The 19,525-nt window shown below is 38.8% G+C and overlaps 1 protein-coding gene across 2 annotated transcripts in view; it reads right to left on the bottom strand.

Annotated features, from left to right (window-relative positions):
• Positions 1–4,147: 4,147 nt before the first annotated feature.
• Positions 4,148–19,525, bottom strand: part of hspg2 (heparan sulfate proteoglycan 2) — a 139,684-nt gene continuing 124,306 nt past the window's right edge. For both annotated transcript variants that reach the window (XM_074680751.1, XM_074680752.1), the window contains 22 exons: positions 19,302–19,399; positions 18,937–19,203; positions 18,739–18,851; positions 18,220–18,367; positions 17,687–17,803; positions 17,535–17,552; positions 14,973–15,057; positions 14,746–14,890; positions 14,565–14,667; positions 14,369–14,478; positions 14,178–14,286; positions 13,983–14,081; positions 13,668–13,889; positions 12,896–13,140; positions 12,637–12,808; positions 11,055–11,177; positions 8,913–8,988; positions 8,740–8,818; positions 8,145–8,215; positions 7,972–8,055; positions 7,741–7,844; positions 4,148–6,473 (listed from right to left, as the gene is read on the bottom strand). In XM_074680751.1, the coding sequence (XP_074536852.1) occupies positions 6,301–6,473; positions 7,741–7,844; positions 7,972–8,055; positions 8,145–8,215; positions 8,740–8,818; positions 8,913–8,988; positions 11,055–11,177; positions 12,637–12,808; positions 12,896–13,140; positions 13,668–13,889; positions 13,983–14,081; positions 14,178–14,286; positions 14,369–14,478; positions 14,565–14,667; positions 14,746–14,890; positions 14,973–15,057; positions 17,535–17,552; positions 17,687–17,803; positions 18,220–18,367; positions 18,739–18,851; positions 18,937–19,203; positions 19,302–19,399 (2,761 nt within the window). In that variant the 3' untranslated portion in view covers positions 4,148–6,300. The remainder of the gene's footprint in view (positions 6,474–7,740; positions 7,845–7,971; positions 8,056–8,144; positions 8,216–8,739; positions 8,819–8,912; positions 8,989–11,054; positions 11,178–12,636; positions 12,809–12,895; positions 13,141–13,667; positions 13,890–13,982; positions 14,082–14,177; positions 14,287–14,368; positions 14,479–14,564; positions 14,668–14,745; positions 14,891–14,972; positions 15,058–17,534; positions 17,553–17,686; positions 17,804–18,219; positions 18,368–18,738; positions 18,852–18,936; positions 19,204–19,301; positions 19,400–19,525) is intronic.

The following is a 19,525-nucleotide window of genomic DNA, read 5'->3' as shown; positions in this document are numbered from 1 at the left end:
CCACAAGGTGGCAGCCAAGAGGAGCTGGACACAGGTAGCACCCATCTGAGACCTGAGAAGGAGGAAGAGGAGGCTGCAGCTGCTACAGGTTGCTGCAAAAATCTGCAAACAAATATAAACCAATGAAAGAGTGTCAGATGGATTGGGAAGCTAAACATATTGTCCCACTGACAACAAAAGTGTCTGCACATTTTTTCTTCCTTTTACTTTTGTAGTGTCCTTTGTTTGATGTTAGTTTGACTTAGGGGTAGCTAATATAATTTTTAAAATGAAAAACAATGAGAAAATACATTATTATTATTATTATTATTATTATTATTATTATTATTATTATTATTATTATTATTATTATTATTATTATTATAACAGTAGTGGTTATAATAACCACCCACAATAAATAAATAAATAAAATTATTATTGTAAAAAAAAATAGAATAATCATAAAAAATCCTAATGGCATGAATAAAAACATACATTTAGGTTACTGGGCAGGGTCAAAATAATAAAACTCATGCACTTATTTTGCTGGGGAAAAAAATTGAATCACATGGGTTAACAATGACACACAGTTTAAAATTGTACAGTAAAAAACTGCCAGCAAGGAAGAAATGATTTACAGTTTAATTGTTTATCATTATTGTGTCTTAACTTAAGCTTTCACTACTGAAATTGTTCTCCAGTTAAAAAAGTTTTTTTTTTCCATCATTGCAATTTTTCTTTTATCTTTTTTTTATACTGTAGGATATTATTTTATCCCGAGGGTTTCTGTTGTTGTTGTTGTTGTTGTTGTTGTTGATGTTTTTTTTTTATGTACATTGTACCACTGTTATATGTAATGTAATATGTAAGATATAATAGAATAGAATATTCTTTTATGGGATTTTTTTTTTCCAAAATAAATGAAGTGACAATAAAAAAAATAGAATAATAATTGAATAAGAATATGAAATTAGAAATTTGAAGAAATGTAGAAAAGCAGAAAAATATGAAATATAAAACACAATAAATAGATTGTTTAAAAATAATTAAAAAAACCTCCTGTAAGATACTACAGACAATACAGTAAAATACTGTTAAGATAACAAAAACATCTGTTGCAATGTGCTCAAAAGAGTTCCACAAACTACCATAAAATAAAAGTAACAAGAAATAAAATCTTTTAGAATTTTAATGTATGAACCTTTTTTGAATTAGTTATCTTAATTTACGATTGCTAAATGAAACATTTGACACCATCTCTGGCGCTTAACTTACATTATAGCATTGTGTACACATCACCCCTTTAAGACGTGACAAAGACATGTTTAAATATCTTAGATATGAAAATCTAGCAACAGCAGCAGGATTCAAATTTGTTATAAGGATGAGTTTCAAGCAAAGTCGAACACATATATGACAATGCTTAAGTTTTCAAGATATTTATACCAGTACAACTTCTCTGTAGGTTTATGTAACATGCATCAAAATGTACGGACAATCATTCTAATAACATTCTATTTGATTTAAAATATCAGTTACAATCTACCTTTACCTCTGTTGCATCAAATGAGGAGTAAACTGAGTCTCGTACCTTCATCAGAGGTTTCATGCACAGATCAGCTGAAGACCCTCACTCTAAGTCCAGCCTGTCCAAACTCATCCGTCTGCCTCGAGAAGAGACTCTGTCTGGAACACAGAGCTGCTCTGTGAGCCTCCTCAGCCTCGGTGGAAGCAGAGGTCAGACCGTGTAGTGTAGTGCACCAATGATCCAAAGCTGCTCTTCTTTAATTTTCTATTTACAGTGTTCTCAGTGAGTCGCGGTCAGGAGCTCAAATCCATCAAACCTGCCGTGTTCAGGAAGAAACAGCCTTTATGAAGTATCAGTGTGTGTCACCTGAGCTCTCAAGTTCACTCTCTGAAGTCCTCTCTTCAAAGACGAACAGCAAACTGAGCAGGGAGCTGTCAAACTTTCTGACTCAGTGTCTAAAATTCACAGAGGCCTCCATCAAAGAGGCTGAGGGGCTCTTCAGCATACAGAGGGTCAGAATCCTTCAAGATTCACATAAAACCAAGGTCACATCTTTCAGCTCCAGGTGTTTGCTTTTCCACTCTTACTGAGAAACCACCGTCAGCAAAAAGTGAGTCTTAATCCAGGATTTATGATTTTATTTGAGAACTTATTATTATTATTTTAAAGACATTTTTAGCCTCTACATTTATCTCTATAGTACATAGTGAAGACTGCAGTGGAGGTATTTCAGTCATTTTTCCTAGGAACTGTATATTAACCTGTGTGAAGACTTTTTCCCTTAGATGTTTTTAGTCTTCTTGGAGCATTAAAAAAAAATCTTTGAATTTTTTTTTTTTTTTTTTTTTTTTTTTTAAAGAAAGATACAGACATCAGAGGGTTAAAATGCTTATCAACTATAGAACACACAAAGTAAGAATGTTTGAATATTTTATAAAGCATACAAAATAAATACTTATTAATTTTTAAATTTAATTTAACTTGTTTTTTTTTTATTTTATGTTGAATGCTCAGGTGCAAGTAGTCCACTGGAGTGGATGTGTCTGTAACTTTCTGAAAAAATCCAGTATTTTAAACAAAAATGAAAACATTTCTTTTCATTCGCTAAGAAGAATAAAAACTTAACCCTTACATTGTTACTATACATTGTTATACACTGTTTGACTTCAGGCGACACCTTAAGTAATACTCTAGTCCAATTCCTTTACCATCAATTTTTTATTTTTTTTTTTTTTTTTGGGGGGGGGGGGGTCCTGGGCTTATAGACCTTTACAGAAACGTATACCCTGTTTTTTAATGGCAAAAGATTTCATTTTGAGACAAAGTGACCCCAGAGGACAAAAAACAAGGGTCAAGGAAAAATCTTGCTACAGGCTTAGTATCTCATTCTTCAGACGGTTAATGTCACAGTAGGTGAATCTTTCAGGAGCTCAGACTGATGCAGCTATTTCAGAATTTAAACTGTCTTGGTATCAAGAGCTGATTTAATTTTCCCTTTGAAGAAAGGCCTTGAGATCCAATGCTGCACTACTTCTTCCATGGAGTGTTGATCAAACCTCTAAAAAATTAAATGAATAAATAAATAAATAAATAGAAACAAAAAAATGTAAATTTGAATTTTTGAATTTAAATGTGTATCATATTTATTGCATCTGATATGTAATACTTATAAAACGTTTTTGTTTTTTGTTTTTTTGACCACCATTGAGTTTCCTTCAAAATGTTGCTCAAGACCTTTAGGGACTTCCATGTTCAACACATTGTTGCCACCTGCAACACCTTAAAGTGTTTTTCTTTTGCCCATTTGTTCAGGTTTTGTTGAAATCAAACAAAAGACTCTTAAAGAAGCCCTGGCAACTTGCTTTCAGTAACAGTGTAACAGCAATTTGCATTAATTATTGGTTAGAAATATCTCTATTTCAACTCTAGATATACCTGTTTATATAAGTTAAACTTTTCATTGATTTATTTCTATTAAAAGATACAGGGGAAAAGGTTAATAAATAAGGAATAAATTCATTTTTCTTCAAAATCATACACTCAGTACCCCAGAATTACAATTGTTTTTTTTTGTTTGTTTGTTTTTTCAATTTTTGCAAATTTTTAAAAATAGAAATAGCTGTAATTGTTATCTCAGAGTGTTTTGTGTAGGATTCTTAAGAATTTCATATTTGACATGAACATTTTTAACATGACTTTACTGTAAATTAAACATTAATTAGTTGAATATTTTCTTTGATGTTTATGTGAAATGTGATCATTTTTCTTCCTCTAACTTTTTTAAAAATTTAACAAAATACCATTGATAAATCACTCCTGGGTCACCTGGACTGCCCCAACTGCCCTCTGGTGCATGATTTACAGATCCCTGGTGGATTATCGGTGTACTACACGTATCTGATTGTATACATCAGCTTTTTCTGGGATTAAAAAACAATCACACTGAGGACTTAGAGGTCTCAAAAACTCACATATCAAATATGAAACATCACTGCTCCTCCATTCTTCTTGAGGCCTGACGCTCAAAGTGTAACCTCACAGAGCAACATGTGATCTTTACTTTAATGAAGCGTCTCTTTGAGGGCTTGTAACACCTCTTGTGCACAGAAACATATCAGAGAAAGAAGAAACTTCACAAGATTACAAATAGCACATGAATTTTGTTTTTAATTAAGAAACACCAAGGGCAAAGGGGAGCATCTTTTCAACAGTGGAGAACGATCTCAGGCCATCCTGACATGGACAACACTTCATCTGGTACAGTTTAGTTCAGTAATCTGCTTTTTTTTTCTGCCAGTCAAGAAGTCAAACAGCTCATAAAATAAAAGTTTCCATCCTCAGTAAAAGTGCACTTTTTCATATTCTGTAACATGATTCGAAAAGCAGTGACAGCTTCTTGACCTTTTGGGAAGAGTGGTCTGTGTTTATGAAAATCCAGTTCCAGAGCAGTACACAAAGGCACCCAGCAGGGGGCGCACACAGCCGTGGCTCTTTTAAATGATCATACCTGCACAAACATGATGACACCTTTCTGTGCGTACCTCATCCACATGTCACATTTACATCCTAAGACTTTTTTTAATAACTGAATAATAATAATAAGACCAGTTTCCGAGCGCTTGGCCGGGCAGTTCCAGTCAGCTACATGTTTACCTCTCGTGTGGAACTTTATTCAGGATTTCTGAAGAACTCGAACATGAGGGGGAAAACAAAGGGGGAGTGTGTGGGAGGCAATACACAATAACCAGAAAAAAAAAGAAAAAAGCAAATGTGTGTGATTGCTCTAATACAGCAGACTTAAGCCTGGAAACGAAAAGTGATGAGAGAGGAAAGAAAAAGAAAAACATGAAATAATAAAAAATGAAGCAACGCTAAGGATATTAATACAAATATTTCAAGCTTACAAAAATTAGAGAGGAAAAAAAACTGCGAAACCCCCAGAAATGTGTATGTTTTTTGGCAGTGTGGTGGACTTAAATGGGGCGAGCATGCTGTCGTGGAGCGGCACTACGGGTCACGGCGCCTTCAGGGGGCTTCCTCTGCGTGGTCACATGACCAAATGTGGCCACAAACACAGCCGAGGAAGCCTACAGAGTCCTATAGCTGGAGCTTCAAAGCTGGAAAATGAAGTAACATGTTGAGGCGTTGCACCCTCCTGAGGGTACGGAAACCTAAGACATACACGACCTACATATCTTGCTACATACACACACAGTTCTCACCCTGACTGACAAATACTTTAAAGACAAACAATGTTTAACAGGCACACATGAAAAATAAATCCTTATTACTCTGCTTTTATGAGCTCTACTCAATCAAAATAAGGCAACAAATTGTGCTATATCACTGTAAATTAACCTTCGGATGCCATGCAAACAACAGTCTTACAAAGCAGATGCTATCTAGCTAACTTAAAGAAACACCTCTATATGTGACAGACAGTGCGCTGTTTCTTCATGTCTGACGTTAGCACCGTGGTTTCTTTCTTTATACTAGATAAGAAAACAAAAAAAACAAAAAAATTAAACCTGTTTTTGAGTTAAAGCCCAGCACGTTATATTTGGCGGTTATTCTTTTGTTTGTGACAACCTGAGCTGTAAGCTGTGACCGTGACCGTGTGCGCTCCTCTCCCAAAAGATTGTTAGCATGCTCGCGCGCTTAAAAAAAAAAAGAAAGAGAAAAAGAAAAGGTTCCTCTACAGAAGTGAAGAAAGAAGGCCGAAACATCTTCAAGTATTAATGCAGTTAGGCCCATAAAAAGCCCTGGACACACAGTATTAGAACCCAGAATAAACTCTAGGAAAGTAGAAGAGCTGTTATGGTTAGTTTGCATGTTTCCCCCACAAATATAATATATATATATATTTATATGTATATAAATAAAAATTCAGTGCTGTAAAAACATCTCCAACTCCATAGGATCTGACCCACCGTAGAAGGCCTATTATGTTTAATTCTTACTCTTCTCATGGCTAAAACTACTGCTGGAAGTATGTAAACTGTACTGGTTATCCTGTGTTAATAGTCCTTCATCGAGAATACAACACTGAGGAAGAGAAGACCTGTTAATATCGTTTCATTTCTCTCTTTTTGGTTTTACTGCACACAGAGAAACATATCCTGTTGTGTCATCTTGTTTTTTTTTGGCAGCAGCAAAGCACCAAGTTTGTCAGTCTCTCTGTGTGAGTCTGCTGTGTGTGTATGTGTGTGTGTATGTGTCTGTGTGTGACATCACTCCAAAGTCTCTGTTCGTGTATGAGTGTGTGTTTGTGCATGTTGTGTGAATGCGGTGATCTATGAAGAGCATGGCTGCACGTTGACGCCTAAGGCTGCGTGGGCTTGCAGGTCGATGGCCGTGGCGGGCTGCTGTCCCGGCCTGGCGTTCATCAGCGTCAGGTTTCTGATGCAGCCCGTCATTCCTGATGAAAACTTCCCGCCTGTCATAGATAGCATGTCTGGAGCTCCACCTGTCAGTTGAGAAATCAAACTTAGTGAGAAAGAGTTTTTTATTTTCTCTTTGGATATTTGGATTCAGGAACTGGTAAATTTGTTGAATATAATGTTTAAAAAAAACTCCAGAAATCAAGAAACACTTTGAGACTAACACAATATAGTGAAGGTAGAGATATTAAAACTTTACAAATATAACTCAGTTTTTGTTAAAAACTTTAAGAAGCAGTCATTTCTAGCGTTTCTTTCCAGCTAGCTTTTAGCATTAGCCGAAGAACATAATTGCTTTAATTCATTTTCAGGATATAATTTAGCCACTCAGTAGCTTGAAGAAAAATTAGCCACAACTAGCTCATAATGTCGCGTTAGCTTAACAGCTAACACACTCTAGCTAACTTTTAAAATGTATGAAGTGACTCTGAAGCGGGTTTGGGAAAGTTAGCTGAAACTAGCTCATTATGTCGTGTTAACTCAATAGCTCAATAGCTAACTTTTGATAAAGCATTAGCTTAACAACTAGAAAGCTTTAGCTGATTTTTAGGATGCAATTAAGTGTCTCTTGCAGTGGGTTGGAAAAATGTTAGCTACAATCAGTCAATGACATAAAACTTCTTCAGTGGCTAGCTCCTTTAGTTTTGTTTTTAACAGGATAAAATAAGTTGACTTTGTTGCAGTAGCTAAGTAACAAGTTAGCTACAGCTAGCCCATGATGTGGCATTAATTAAACAGCTTAAAAGCTCTGGCTAGTTTTCAGTACGTAATGAAATGACTCTGCAGCAGTGGGTTTGAGAAAGTTAGCTACAACCAGCTCATAATGTGGTGCTAGCTTATCAGTTAAAAACATTTAGCTAATTTATGGGGATGTAATAAAGTAACTGTAGCAGTGGCTTTAATTATAGTTAGCTAAAACTAGCTCATGATATAATGTTGGTTTTACGGCTAAGCTTCTTTAGCTAACATTCTGATTGTAATAATCAAACTCAGCAGCAGCAGGGGCATCGAGAAAAGATTGTAACAACTAGTTGATGATGTAGCGTTAGCTTAACAGCTTTAGCTATCGTCTCTGTTTGAAATAAAGTAACTCTTAAATGGCTGCTTTGAGAAAAAATAGTTTGCTCAACAGGTAAACTTCTTTAGCTAAGTTACAGAAGGTTATCATTTAAAATTTCTTTGAAGTGATGCTGCAGCTGAGTATCTGTGAGGCTTATTGTGTTCAGCCAAAAATCAGAAACTGGAGAACGACTGAGAAACAGTAAATTTCATGATGACGAAGATCCCACTCACCGAGGTATATACTGCCTTTGGTGTTGACCATGAGGCTTCTGCCTTTAGACTGTCCATGCAGTGTGGATCCTCCATCCACCTGTATGTATCCATCTTTTCCAGTTCTGCAAGAAGAGATACACAAAAGGAAACCAGACTGTCATCAACAACTGAACATGTCCACAAAAGACGCAGCTCAATCAAAACATGAATACACAATGTGAAACGAGAGGTTAAAACATGCAATCATACCTGACTGCTGTGATTTTATGCCATCTGCCATCATTTATGGACCTCCTAGACATGATTTCAGCCTCTCCACTGCCCAACTGGTAACTGGATAACACATGAAACATTTAATATGTGCTGATTGGTTTATGTTATTAAGACAGCCAAAGCATTTAAAGGCTGCAGGGCAGAGTCACCTGAACACAAGGTGTCCGTTCTGCAGACCCAGGCTAATGAAGTCTTTTCCTTTGCCGTGTTCTCCAAGTTCCTGGAAATAAACGCGTTAGTAGAGGAAAATGATTCTGTATTAGAAGATTCTGCAAACAACTCACAACTATTGATCACTTTCAGCATTATTTAGTGAGACAGGAAGCTTTCATGCCACATCGACATTTCAAATCATGATGAAACATAAAAAGAAACATGGGGTGTCTCGTGCTGGAGTGGATACCTTTTTACTAGCATGCACCTTTCGCAAATTGCGTGCGCCATGGGTCTCCTGAAGAAAATGGAGGGTAAGTTAGAGAAGCAACATGCACTTATTTAGTGGTGTCAGGCAGAGCAACATGCCCATGAATTAGACAATGTGATGATAAATGCTGCACATCGGCCAGAGAAACACAGCAATGAATGTAAGTCGTACATGTTAATTTAAAACTTATGAATTATTTTTTTTTAGAAGAGGTAATGTTGATTAAGAGTGCTTCAGTAAAGTTAGGGTGAGAATGAAGAGATGCATGTGAAAGGATGCAAGTATCAGGGGGAAGAGACTCCAGCAGAACCAGGACTTACCACTCCCTGCCACAAGATCAGACCCTCAGACGAGCCGGTGTTGATCTCAAGCTCGATGGTTTCTGGAGAATCATGGGCACTAAAACAGGAAAAGTTTTTTTTAAATCATTTTAATCATGACACACAGTCAACAGCATGTTTTCAGCGTGAGTACAAAAGTAGACTGTGGTTACCTTCTTGGGAAAGTGGATCTTGGCAGGGCGATGTATCCATCGTTTTGGAAATGAGCTGCATACTGATACGGTGAGTCTACAAAAATACAAACAAAATGAAAAAAAACAATACGGTTGGAGTGAAATTTCATCCTCACTGTTATGGTGCCCTCTGGTGGTGACAGCATGGAAGCAAGAAACCCTTAATCAAGCAGGCAATGATGCGTGCAATAGTTGCAGAAACCTTCTTAGAAATGTGTTAGATTCTTTCGGTTGGTAAAACCTGATGGACTATTTAAGGCACTGTGAAGATAATCCAAAATGGGTAGCATTTTTCTGGGATGAGGACTACATTTCCCATAAGCACTATCACCCACCCTTACCAAGACGCCTGTTTGTTTTGGAGAGCAGATCTTTTTAACACTACTTTTCTCTATTTGAGACAACTTTTTAAAGGATACAAAGCGACAAGGTAACATTTATTTGTACTTATGTAGCACTACTGTTTGAAACGTGACAACAATCAAACATTGTAAACTCAATTTGCACTGTAGTTTAGTTGATAATTTAAGCACTACTCACAGCCCAGTGCTCTGAGATGTGTCCGTAATGTGTAATGTCAGTGAATCCTTGTTTTGTCCTACCAGCTCCGATCTCACCAAGCAGAGATAACATGACCTGTAGGGAAGGGTACTAACCGACTTCTGTCAAAAGTCTCGGGTATCGAGTTAACTGGGATCAAAAGGTACCATGTTTCGGTACCTAAATGCATCTTTGTGACTGTGAGGGATTGGAAGAGTAGGCAATTTTCCTTGCCGCCCATGAACACAACATTCCAAGGTTATACGTTGAATATTGGATGAGTAAAATTGAAAAAAAATTATAATTTGTTATTAAATAAATTGATATTTTTCACCACATAAACACACCGGAAATTGGTACCATTGAGTACTGGTACCAATTGCCAGGTATCAGTCAGCGGTACCGTATCATTTCATAAGTGTAAGGTACCCATCCCTGGTAACCTGACTCTTGATTTTATTGACAGACTCTCAAGTTCGAACAGACCACTGATGATGTAATAGAACAGATTTTATGCTAAACCCTAGCTTGATTAGCTGCAAACCCTAGATATCATGAGATATCTCGTTAATGAATGAATTTGCTACCTTTATTATTACTTTTGCCTGCTTTACCATAGGCTGTAAGTTTTAGCAGAGATAAATAATGATGTTTCAAACATAAAAAAAAAGCCCAAACACAGCTCCATGATGCAATCACTTTTCACACTTTCACAGACACATGAACACTTTTGTTCCCCTGGTCTTTTGCAAACATTGATCTGAGGTCACCATAAATCCATGACATGCACCAATCCCACATGAGGAGCACAATGTGCTTGAAGTTTCCCCAGGTTTCAAGAGAGAGTTTAAGTCGTTAGTAGCAGCCCAAATGAGTTAAGCAAATTTATTTTTCTGACCCAAAAAGTGTAGGAAAAAGTGTTTTGAGCATGTTTTCTCCTCTGGTTTTCTTGAAGACAAAGACAACACAATTTTATGTTGTGAGTAAATATCTGACAGGCACTGACGTGACAAAATAGGAAAAACAACAAAAAGGGGAATTCCACATTTCATTTCAGTCCAAAAGCAGATAGGAAGCACAGTCTACCATCCTGAAGCATTTCAGAAGATGCAGAATTCCCCTCCCCAACTTTCCAGTGGGAGTAAGAGTCTCACATTTACCAGCCGGGTACAGACATGTTTTCTTTGTGCTTGAACATGTGTTAGACAAAAGGCGGCTCAGGTTGGAAGTGACGACGTAATGGGGCCCCTGTTAGTGACGTTCATGTCAAGCAGACTCAATATTCAGATACTGTACCATTCGCCTCGCTAGCTTCCAAAGTCTTCAGTGCTGCAGGGGAGGAGGATACCTGGCCTGTGTGTGCGGGATATATCCATGAGAGTGCAAGAGTTAGACATACCTTACAGGAGGAATCTGTGTTGTGTTACAGGGGCTTTAAAGTGGAGAGATCACCAATCACATGAGTTTATCTCTGTATGCTGTATGTCTCATCTTTTTTTGCTGTGCGCATTTGGCAGTATACTTTGCAAATGGAGCTGAGGCGATGCACGAAAATGTCCAAACTTCCTGGTCATGACTTACTTTCCTCACAGTTCAGGCCTGAGAAGTTTGGTCTACACACACACTGCCCGTCCACACAGCTGCCGCCGTTCTGGCAATGGAGGTCTCTCTGGCACACGTCTCTCACCACCTCACAACGCTCCCCTGCAGAGTCACATAGGAACCAGTTTTGGGTCAGTGGTGATGAGCTGTGTTCACAACAAACAATATGTTCTCACATGGGCTAAAAATAATGTAAAATATGCTATTCTAAATTTAATATTAGTAAAAAATGTTCAGATAGTTTTGAAGACACAATTTCTTTGAACCGGTGCCAGAGACACCATCTGTAGAGAAAAAAAAGCTAATGCAGCTGAGCTGTTATGCTAATGCTACATCATGAGCTAGATGTAGCCAACTATGTTTAAAGCTGCTGCCACACTTTTACTTCACAACTTTCTGAATATTAGCTAAAGAAGTTTAGTCACTGAGCTAATGATGCAACAGAAGCTGGTTGTAGCTAACTTGTTTGGAAGCCAGTGGTTCTCACTGCTACAGAATCACCTCATTACATACTGCAAATTAATTAAAGGAGTTGAGCTGTTTAGCTAATGCTACATCATTAGCTAGATGAAGCTGACTACTCTCAAAGTCGCTGCCACAATTTTGCTTTATTAAATCCTGAATATTAGCTCAAGAAGTTTAGCCACTGAGCTAATGGTACAACAGAAGCTTGTTGTAGCTAACGTTTTTGAAAACCACTGTTTCTCACTTCTTCAGAATTACCTCATTACACAAAACATATGGCAAATTAATGAAAGGAGTTTAGCTGTTACGCTAATGCTACATCATGAGCTAGTTGTAGCTACCTTCACTTGAAATCACTGTGACATAGCTGATTTAAGTTACCCTGAAAATTAGCTTAAATGAATTAAGTCATTGAGCAAAAGATACATTGTGAGCAAGCTAAAGCTAGTTAAAGCTAACTTTTCTCAAAGCCATTGCTAAAGAGTGCCTTCATTACATTCTGGTAAATTCGGCTGAAAGAGTTCAACCATTGCACTAATGCTACATCACAAGCTAATTGTTCCAATATTGTCAAAGTCCCTGCTTCAATGTTACTCCATTACATCCCGAGTATTAGCTTAAGGAGCTTAGCCATTGAGCCAAAAGCTACATCATGAGCTAGTTAAAACTGGTTGAAGCTAGTTGAGGCTAACTTTTCTCAAAGCCACTGTGACAGTCACTGTATTACATCCTAAAAAATAGCTAAAGCTGTTTGGCTGAAATGAAATTTCTAGAAACTACTGTTTCTTACAGTTTGTGGGTCTTAAAAGTTGAGTCACAGAGCTGAGACATTAGTCAACTAAAGCTAGCTGGCCAAATAGTGCTAGAAAGCTAACAGCATTGTTTCAACTTAAGTGACTGACTCATTAGGTACAAGTTGTTTGGATTTTTGACATTCTAAGTAACACTACAGGGGTTGCAGGTATTTTTGAGTTTATCAAAGACCTATTACATCTACTATAAGCAACATCTCTCAATTAGAGGATTACAGCTATGAAGTATTTGATGTACAATTTGTCTTTGCAGAGTTTGTGAGATTCTGAGCTGGGTCACTAACCTTCAAACCCATCCTTGCAGAGGCACTGGTATTCATACTCAACACTGGACATGCAGTGTCCACCATTCAGACAGGGCCGGCGATCACAGGGGCTGTTGTCCACACACTTGCTGATGGATCTACTTTCTGTGAAGCTGTAGGACAGATCCAACTTCTTGTTGTTGATGGACACCTAAACAGGCAACATGCAAAGAAGTTTAACCAACCAAGTACAGAGGATTAATCGATCAGCTTCTTTAATCTCACAGGAAGCACTCACCTCTCCGATACAACCCTCGAACATTTTGCTGACGTTGGCGGGCTTAGGGAGGATTTCCATGTTGGGGACTCCTCCGAGGTACATGGCAGTGTGGATATTCAGGCCCTGTGCTTTCCCTGGAGACGTTTTCTTCTCCACCGGGCCGAGGTCCACACTCAGGTGGCCGGCCCTCTTGTTTCGCTCAGCGACAACTTTGTGCCACTGGCCCAGAGAGACCGGCTCTGGACTGCGAAGGATGGCTTGGCCTGAAAATGTAGAGAAAGTTTACCATCTCTGAAGTTTATTGTATTTATTTTTAGGTATTTCAAAAACTCTAACTTTTGAACAGAAATGAAGTATCGGATACGTTTAAAAGGCAAAACCAGTGTTGAGTTCACTCAACCTGCATTCTCTCTAACTGACACCAGGGGGTGTTTTTTTGCCAAACTACAAAGAGAAATGAGCATTTTCTTGATTATTTATTTTTTCAAATCAGTCTCAGGAGGTGTGTGTTTGATTTCTGTTTCACTCAGATGAATCCAAAGCCTGTTCCCATGGATCAATGCATCGTTCTGACCAAGCTTGAAGTTTCTGCAGCTAATAACGTTGATTGTTTTGGGGGTTTTTTTGCAGCTTTTCTGTTTGTAATTCCAAAAAGTCACCTATAGCTACCAAATTATAACATTAGCTAGACAAAAATGCCTTCAATGAGTTGTTAGTTGACAAATTGCTGATTTTGGCAGATGAATCTCCATCGTTACACAGTTAAGAGCAGTTTTAGCCATAGTGTTACCTGTGCCCAACTCATATCTGAACTCAACGTGTCCTTCCACCATCGAGATGGCAACAAAGTCTTCCACTTTCATTTTCTTCCCCCCGCAGAAGAACATCAGACCATCTCTTTCGATAGGCTTGAACTCCAGCTCAACACGCAGGTCATCGTGGATGTTCGTTAGAGGAGGATAAGCTATGTATGATTCCTCGCCGTCAAATAGTGGAGTGGTCACCAATTCACCTGGAGTGGGTTAACCGTCGTGCATTGGTATTAAGACCTTCTTTATCAAAATGTTTATAAAAATGCTTTAGCAGAAAGTAGTTAAAGTCTTACCATCCATGCATTTGTTGCCAAACTTGCCAAGATGGCAGCGGCAGTCATATCCCAAGCCGTTGGGTCTGTTGATGCAGGTGGCGTCTGGTCCGCAGGCCTCTGTGGTTTCATGTTCACACATTTAGGATCAACATTTTTGCTGATTACAAAGTGTTATACTGACATGTAGTGCCTGTTGGGCCCTGTGGATCGTACCTGAGTGACAGTGCAGGGATGGGTGATGCTGGCAGTTGCTGCCTGTGAACCCCCTGGGGCAGCTGCACTTATACAGACTTGCATCAGAGTCGTCACACCTCCCTCCGTTCTACATCACAAACTTAAAGAAGTTATAGAAGAAAAAACAGATTACAAGCTCCAAAAGCATGAAGAGGATGGCTGAGACTGACCTGGCATGGTTGGTCTTTACAGGTGGGACAGTTTGTGACTCCAGTCGAGCTACGGTCCAGGTCTTTGAAGATGACTTCCTCATTTTGGATGATGAGCTGACGGATGCAGCCTGCACAGAAGCAAAACTATATCAGAGGAAACCTTCAAAATCAGACACACCTTTCCTCTTTTTCATTTCAGATGGATTTATCTTACCAACAAAACCAGTTTTAATGCCGGCAGTTTTGGCGAGACTAGTGTAGTTGGGGTAACCACCCACATGCAGCTCTTCATTCAGATCCAGACCTTGGAACTTGCCCTAAAAGAGATGAAATGGTTCAAGTTATCTGACATTAAAAATGACAAACCAAAGCAGGAGTCAGGTTGAAAGAAATACCTGCGAACTGCCGCTGATGGGCTCCCCTCCATCCACTATGATATACCCCAAGGTGTGGTTGCGAGACAGCTCAACGGTGTGAAACTCTCCCAGTTTGATGGGGTTAGGGTCACGGATGGTGGCCATGCCAGACCCCACGTCAAACCTGAGAGAACAAAACGTAACAATTATTGATTTTTTAAGTCATGTTTACTTTAAGTCATAAGAAAGGCTTTGAGGAGACTGACCTGAACTCTAAGCGACCACCAACGAGTCCAAGAGAGATGAAGTCAGCACCTGTGGTCCTTTTCTGGCCGTTGTAGAGGATCATTCCTTTGAACAGAAACAGGATGAATGAGGGCGGGTAAAGAATTGCATCACTCACTAAAATATCCATCTCAAGAAGCCCGTAAATCTAAATTGGCATCGTGACAGCAGTGAAATTTATTTAACTCCACTGCTGATAATCTCCATGTCTTCAATTTTGTCTCAAACTGGTGTCCCTTACTTCTGCTGAGGACAGCTGTTACAGAAAATCAAGTTTGGAGAGACTTGTTGAGAATGGATATTGTTCAACATAAATCAGATGAAGCTGGATGGTAAAGCAGCATGCTATGGTGAGGCAACTTTGAGGCCAACCAAAGCCATTCTCGTCTGTGCATCACTGGGCTGCCAAACGCAACCAGTGACACTTTACTTAACCGTTTCCACATGCTGGGAACACATGCTTTAGATGAGCCGCAGAGGCTCAAAGGAAGGATCATGCCCTCTTGTAAATCTATTTTAAATCATCCCTTACGGCTTTAATCTCAGGGTAAGTGGTTGAAAAAGAAGAGAGTGCAAAAAGGTCTGAAACAACAAAGTCTGAAGAGGTTTTGCGCACAATATTTTGTAGATCTTTGAATCGGGACATATGACGTACAACGCTCAGTTTCAAAAGTAAAAAGCAAAACTATAGCTGTGTCCCAATTCAGGGTCTGTAGCCCACCTTTGGAGGATCAGCCTTCACAGCCTGCATAGACCGCGAAGGCTGAACTGAGTTGAGACTGACTGGTCTACAGAGCATTTCCTGTTTGTCACTCTTGTCATCACGCAGCCTCTACTTATTTACTTATTTAAACCAGGCTGTTTTTTTTTTTACCAATGCTATTTTACTTTGTCTTTTCTCATAGAGTACAGAAACACAATCATGTCATAAAACAAAGTAAATTTTCAATATTTGAGCAGGTTCCAAGGGGTTTGTCAGATCAGTTACAAAAAATTGTACAGTACTGAATTGAATTAGTTTATTGTTTGAATTGGTAACACTTTACTAGAGGTCCGCAAGTTTCATCACACTTAGGTAATAATTAGACAAAGCTTTTTCTTATTTCTTTGAAATTAGCACATAACTTCTTTGAAATAATGTCCAACTTTATTGTTGCAAGTTAAAATTGGTAGGTTACTGTTTTTTTCCAGTTTCTTTGAAATTTACTCCAAATTGCAAGGTGAGAAGGTGACGATTAGCAAATAATTGATTTGAAATTAAATCACAACCCACCACAGAATGTTTTTAGAAGTATCCCAACATTTCTGCTATTTCCAGAGAAGCAGGTGATAAAGAGCTGCTTAGTTCTTGGATACAGAAGTTAGGTTCATTGTTTCCTCTGACAATTACCTTTGAAATGTTCAGTGAATAATTCAGTTTCCCAATAAAGAGTTGATAGTTAGCTATTCGTTATTTAATTTCACCAAATTCTTTAGTAGTACCGAGTTTGTTGATCTGCATAATTGAGATCTCATACAGAATGATAAACCTTTATGATTAGACCTATAATGTTTTACATGATACAACTGAAGGCTTCAGATGTGATATTTATCAAGAGTGGGGCTGTAAACTGGCCTAACCTTATTGTGATAGACAATGTGAGTACAGGCACACTGCAAAGTAGAATCTTGACAGAAGTTATGTGCTAATTTTCACCAAATTCTCATAAGATAATTTCAAATAAATGAGAAAAAACTTTGTTTAATTATTACCTAAATGCGATTAAATTTGCAGACCTCCAAAGTTAAGTGTTACCTTTGAATTCCCCGTTTAAAAAAAATCAATCAAGGAAGTTTTTTTTCCAGAGAATTTACATCTATGAACAGAATTTTGCCATAATGAGACGATTTACAACCAAAATGTTTCTCCTCTGTATATTACTTCAAAACTGTTAGTTTTTTTCCTAAAAAAAATCAAGTCTTCATTAATGCTTTCAGTAATAAAATTGAAGGGCAATGCATCTTGGGATACGTGAGGCTAAGAGGGATACACCAAATCTGTCCTTTGCGGCGTGTGAAAAGGAGGCTGGATTCGTCAGCCACATTTTGGAGGAGCCTTTGAAGTGACAGCCTTCGATGCACCGCTGTGACATAATCACTCTAAAAATTCAGCCTTCGTAAGCTGCAGCCCCTGGATTGAGACAACGCTATATTCTTTGATTTTCCAAACATTTACATAGAGAAAATATTTAAACAATTTGACAACTTCCAGCTCTCACTTTAAAATGTTAAGTTAAATAAAAAGATAATAGTATAAACTGACACTGTCTGTGGGCAGGGAAAAACTCCCTGCATGAAATGATCCTAAATATAGGACAAGTACGTATTTAACCAAGCCTTTATTTCGCTGATGTAACTCAGCCTGTATGAGAACGTCTGCCAGGCATGCAAACTTCAGCATTTCAAACACAGCCTCCAGCTGGGTGCATGATGTGAAAGGCTAATGGAGCCAAGAAGCCAACATCACTTTAAGTTTCTCGTGGTTCTGGAGCTCTGAGACTCACCAGCGTACAATATGAGACCTTCCCACCACGCAGGTGAGGGGGGAAGGTGAGGGAGAGACAAGAGACGCAGTGAATTTACACCAAAGAAATGACAACAAAAGATAAGAGTGTAACACAAAACATCCTGCAAGCTCCTGAGGAAAACTTCTTACCATCAACGTTATCTGGTCTGAAGTTGATCTTGATGCTGAAAGACTTGTAGGCGTTTTTGATGGTGGGCAGTGTGAGGTAGGACAAAGGCTCCTGGGTAAAGTACGGCATCACTCTCTCTGGAAAAAAGCATCAAGAAGGCTCATGTTTGAGTGTGAACACATCTTTTTGGGTTCAGTTTATGAGGTGCTGCCAGGCATTTAAAAAAATGATCTAATTAATTACAAGATTTTTAATTAATTTATCTAATTAATCACATTTGGAATCAAATCAATGCACGAAGAGAAGATTTGTAAATCCACATTTTTTTCAATGAGCCAATAGTAAAATGTCCATGTTGTCCTGTTCACTGCCATTGATGTCTGTAAACATCAGTTCAATTGCAAGTGCTCAAAAATAGGTATGTTTTGTCTGTCTTTTGGATCAAAAAACATTGATATTTCATTTATTATTTGCAGTGTAATTATCTGATCTAATTAATGCGCTAAAGTGATAGCCAAAGTTCATTATTAAAACCTCCGTTCTGAAGACTAACCGTGAACTTGAAGTGTAGTAAAAGCTTCCACTTTGCCCTGCTTGTTGGAGGCCGTGCAGACGTACGTCCCAGAGTCCTCATGGGTGACCCCGGGAACCGTCAGAACGTTGACATCTTGGTAACACTTTGGAGGGAGCTCAGCGTCCAGCTAGATACAAAAACAGAAACAAGAAGTTTGAGAAATAACATCAGGAGAAAGTTTTTTCTCTACACATCTGAGATGATGTGTTGACCCACAGCGACCTGAAAAAAACGACAAGTTTTCTCCCTGAGATACATCTGAAAAGTCTCATCAATCAACATGAAACACATCATAATAGAAATGTCAGAGTGGAGAATTTTCCATTCAACCAACTACCTATTTCTAATAGTTACTCAGCAAGAACATGAACTACGTTAGCTATTAATATGCTATTTAGAGGAAGAGATGTACGGCAATTGTTCACGAGCCAACAGCTTGTGCCCATAGTCTCAAACACACCCTCTTAAGAGAGCATGGTATGGAGTTTAAGTAATCACCTTGGACCATTTGATCTCAGGAACAGGGTATCCTGAAGCCACACAAGGCAGGACTGCATCAGACCCCACTGTCACCTCTTTGGTCTCAGGGAGCGCAGCAATTTGAGGAAGAGCTGTGAAAAAAAGATGGGGAAAGGATTTATAAGAAGTCAAGAGGAAAAGACTGTTTCAGCTTTTTCCCTTCTCTTGTAAACTTACACTGCACATTAAGGACAACCTGCGACTGCACCGAGCCCACATCGTTCGTGGCCGTACAGCGGTACTGCCCAGCGTCTGCCTCCGTCACCTGCTCAATCTTCAGCATCCCGCCTTTCACCATGATGTGAGCGGGCAGAGACCCGCCCACTTTGCTCCACTGAACCGTGGGCTCTGGGTCACCGATGGCCTGGCACTCAAACTCCACAGAGTTCCCAATCATCACGGTCTGCACCGAGGTGCGCACGTTTATCATCACCTTTGGCAGGGCTGAGGAAAGGGAAGCAGTCAGTGTTATATCTAGGTTTGTTAATTGTTTGTTAATGAAGCAGGGTGGAGCTGGTGAAGATGCAGGGGAAGTTACAAACCTTGGATGGTCAACCTGGCGGAGTCCTGGGCCTGACCATACACACCGCTCGCTCTGCAGATGTAAACGCCCTCATTGCTCTGCTCCAGGTTCTCAATCCTTCAAGAGAAACGTCCAGTTACTCACATGAAAACAAGATATTCATATATTTTTTGGTCACACCCTTTTGTTTCGTTTTTTTTTTCAACCTAGTTTTCATTATGCTTTCTATTTTCAGTATAATAC

This window comes from Halichoeres trimaculatus, unplaced genomic scaffold (genome assembly GCF_033239565.1).
Source record: "Halichoeres trimaculatus isolate MK-OKI-2021-1 unplaced genomic scaffold, fHalTri1.1 fHalTri1_scaffold_11, whole genome shotgun sequence".
In the NCBI taxonomy this organism is placed as follows: Eukaryota; Metazoa; Chordata; class Actinopteri; order Labriformes; family Labridae; genus Halichoeres; species Halichoeres trimaculatus.
The sequence above is the reverse complement of the archived record's forward strand: the minus strand, read 5'-3'. Positions and strand labels throughout refer to the sequence as shown.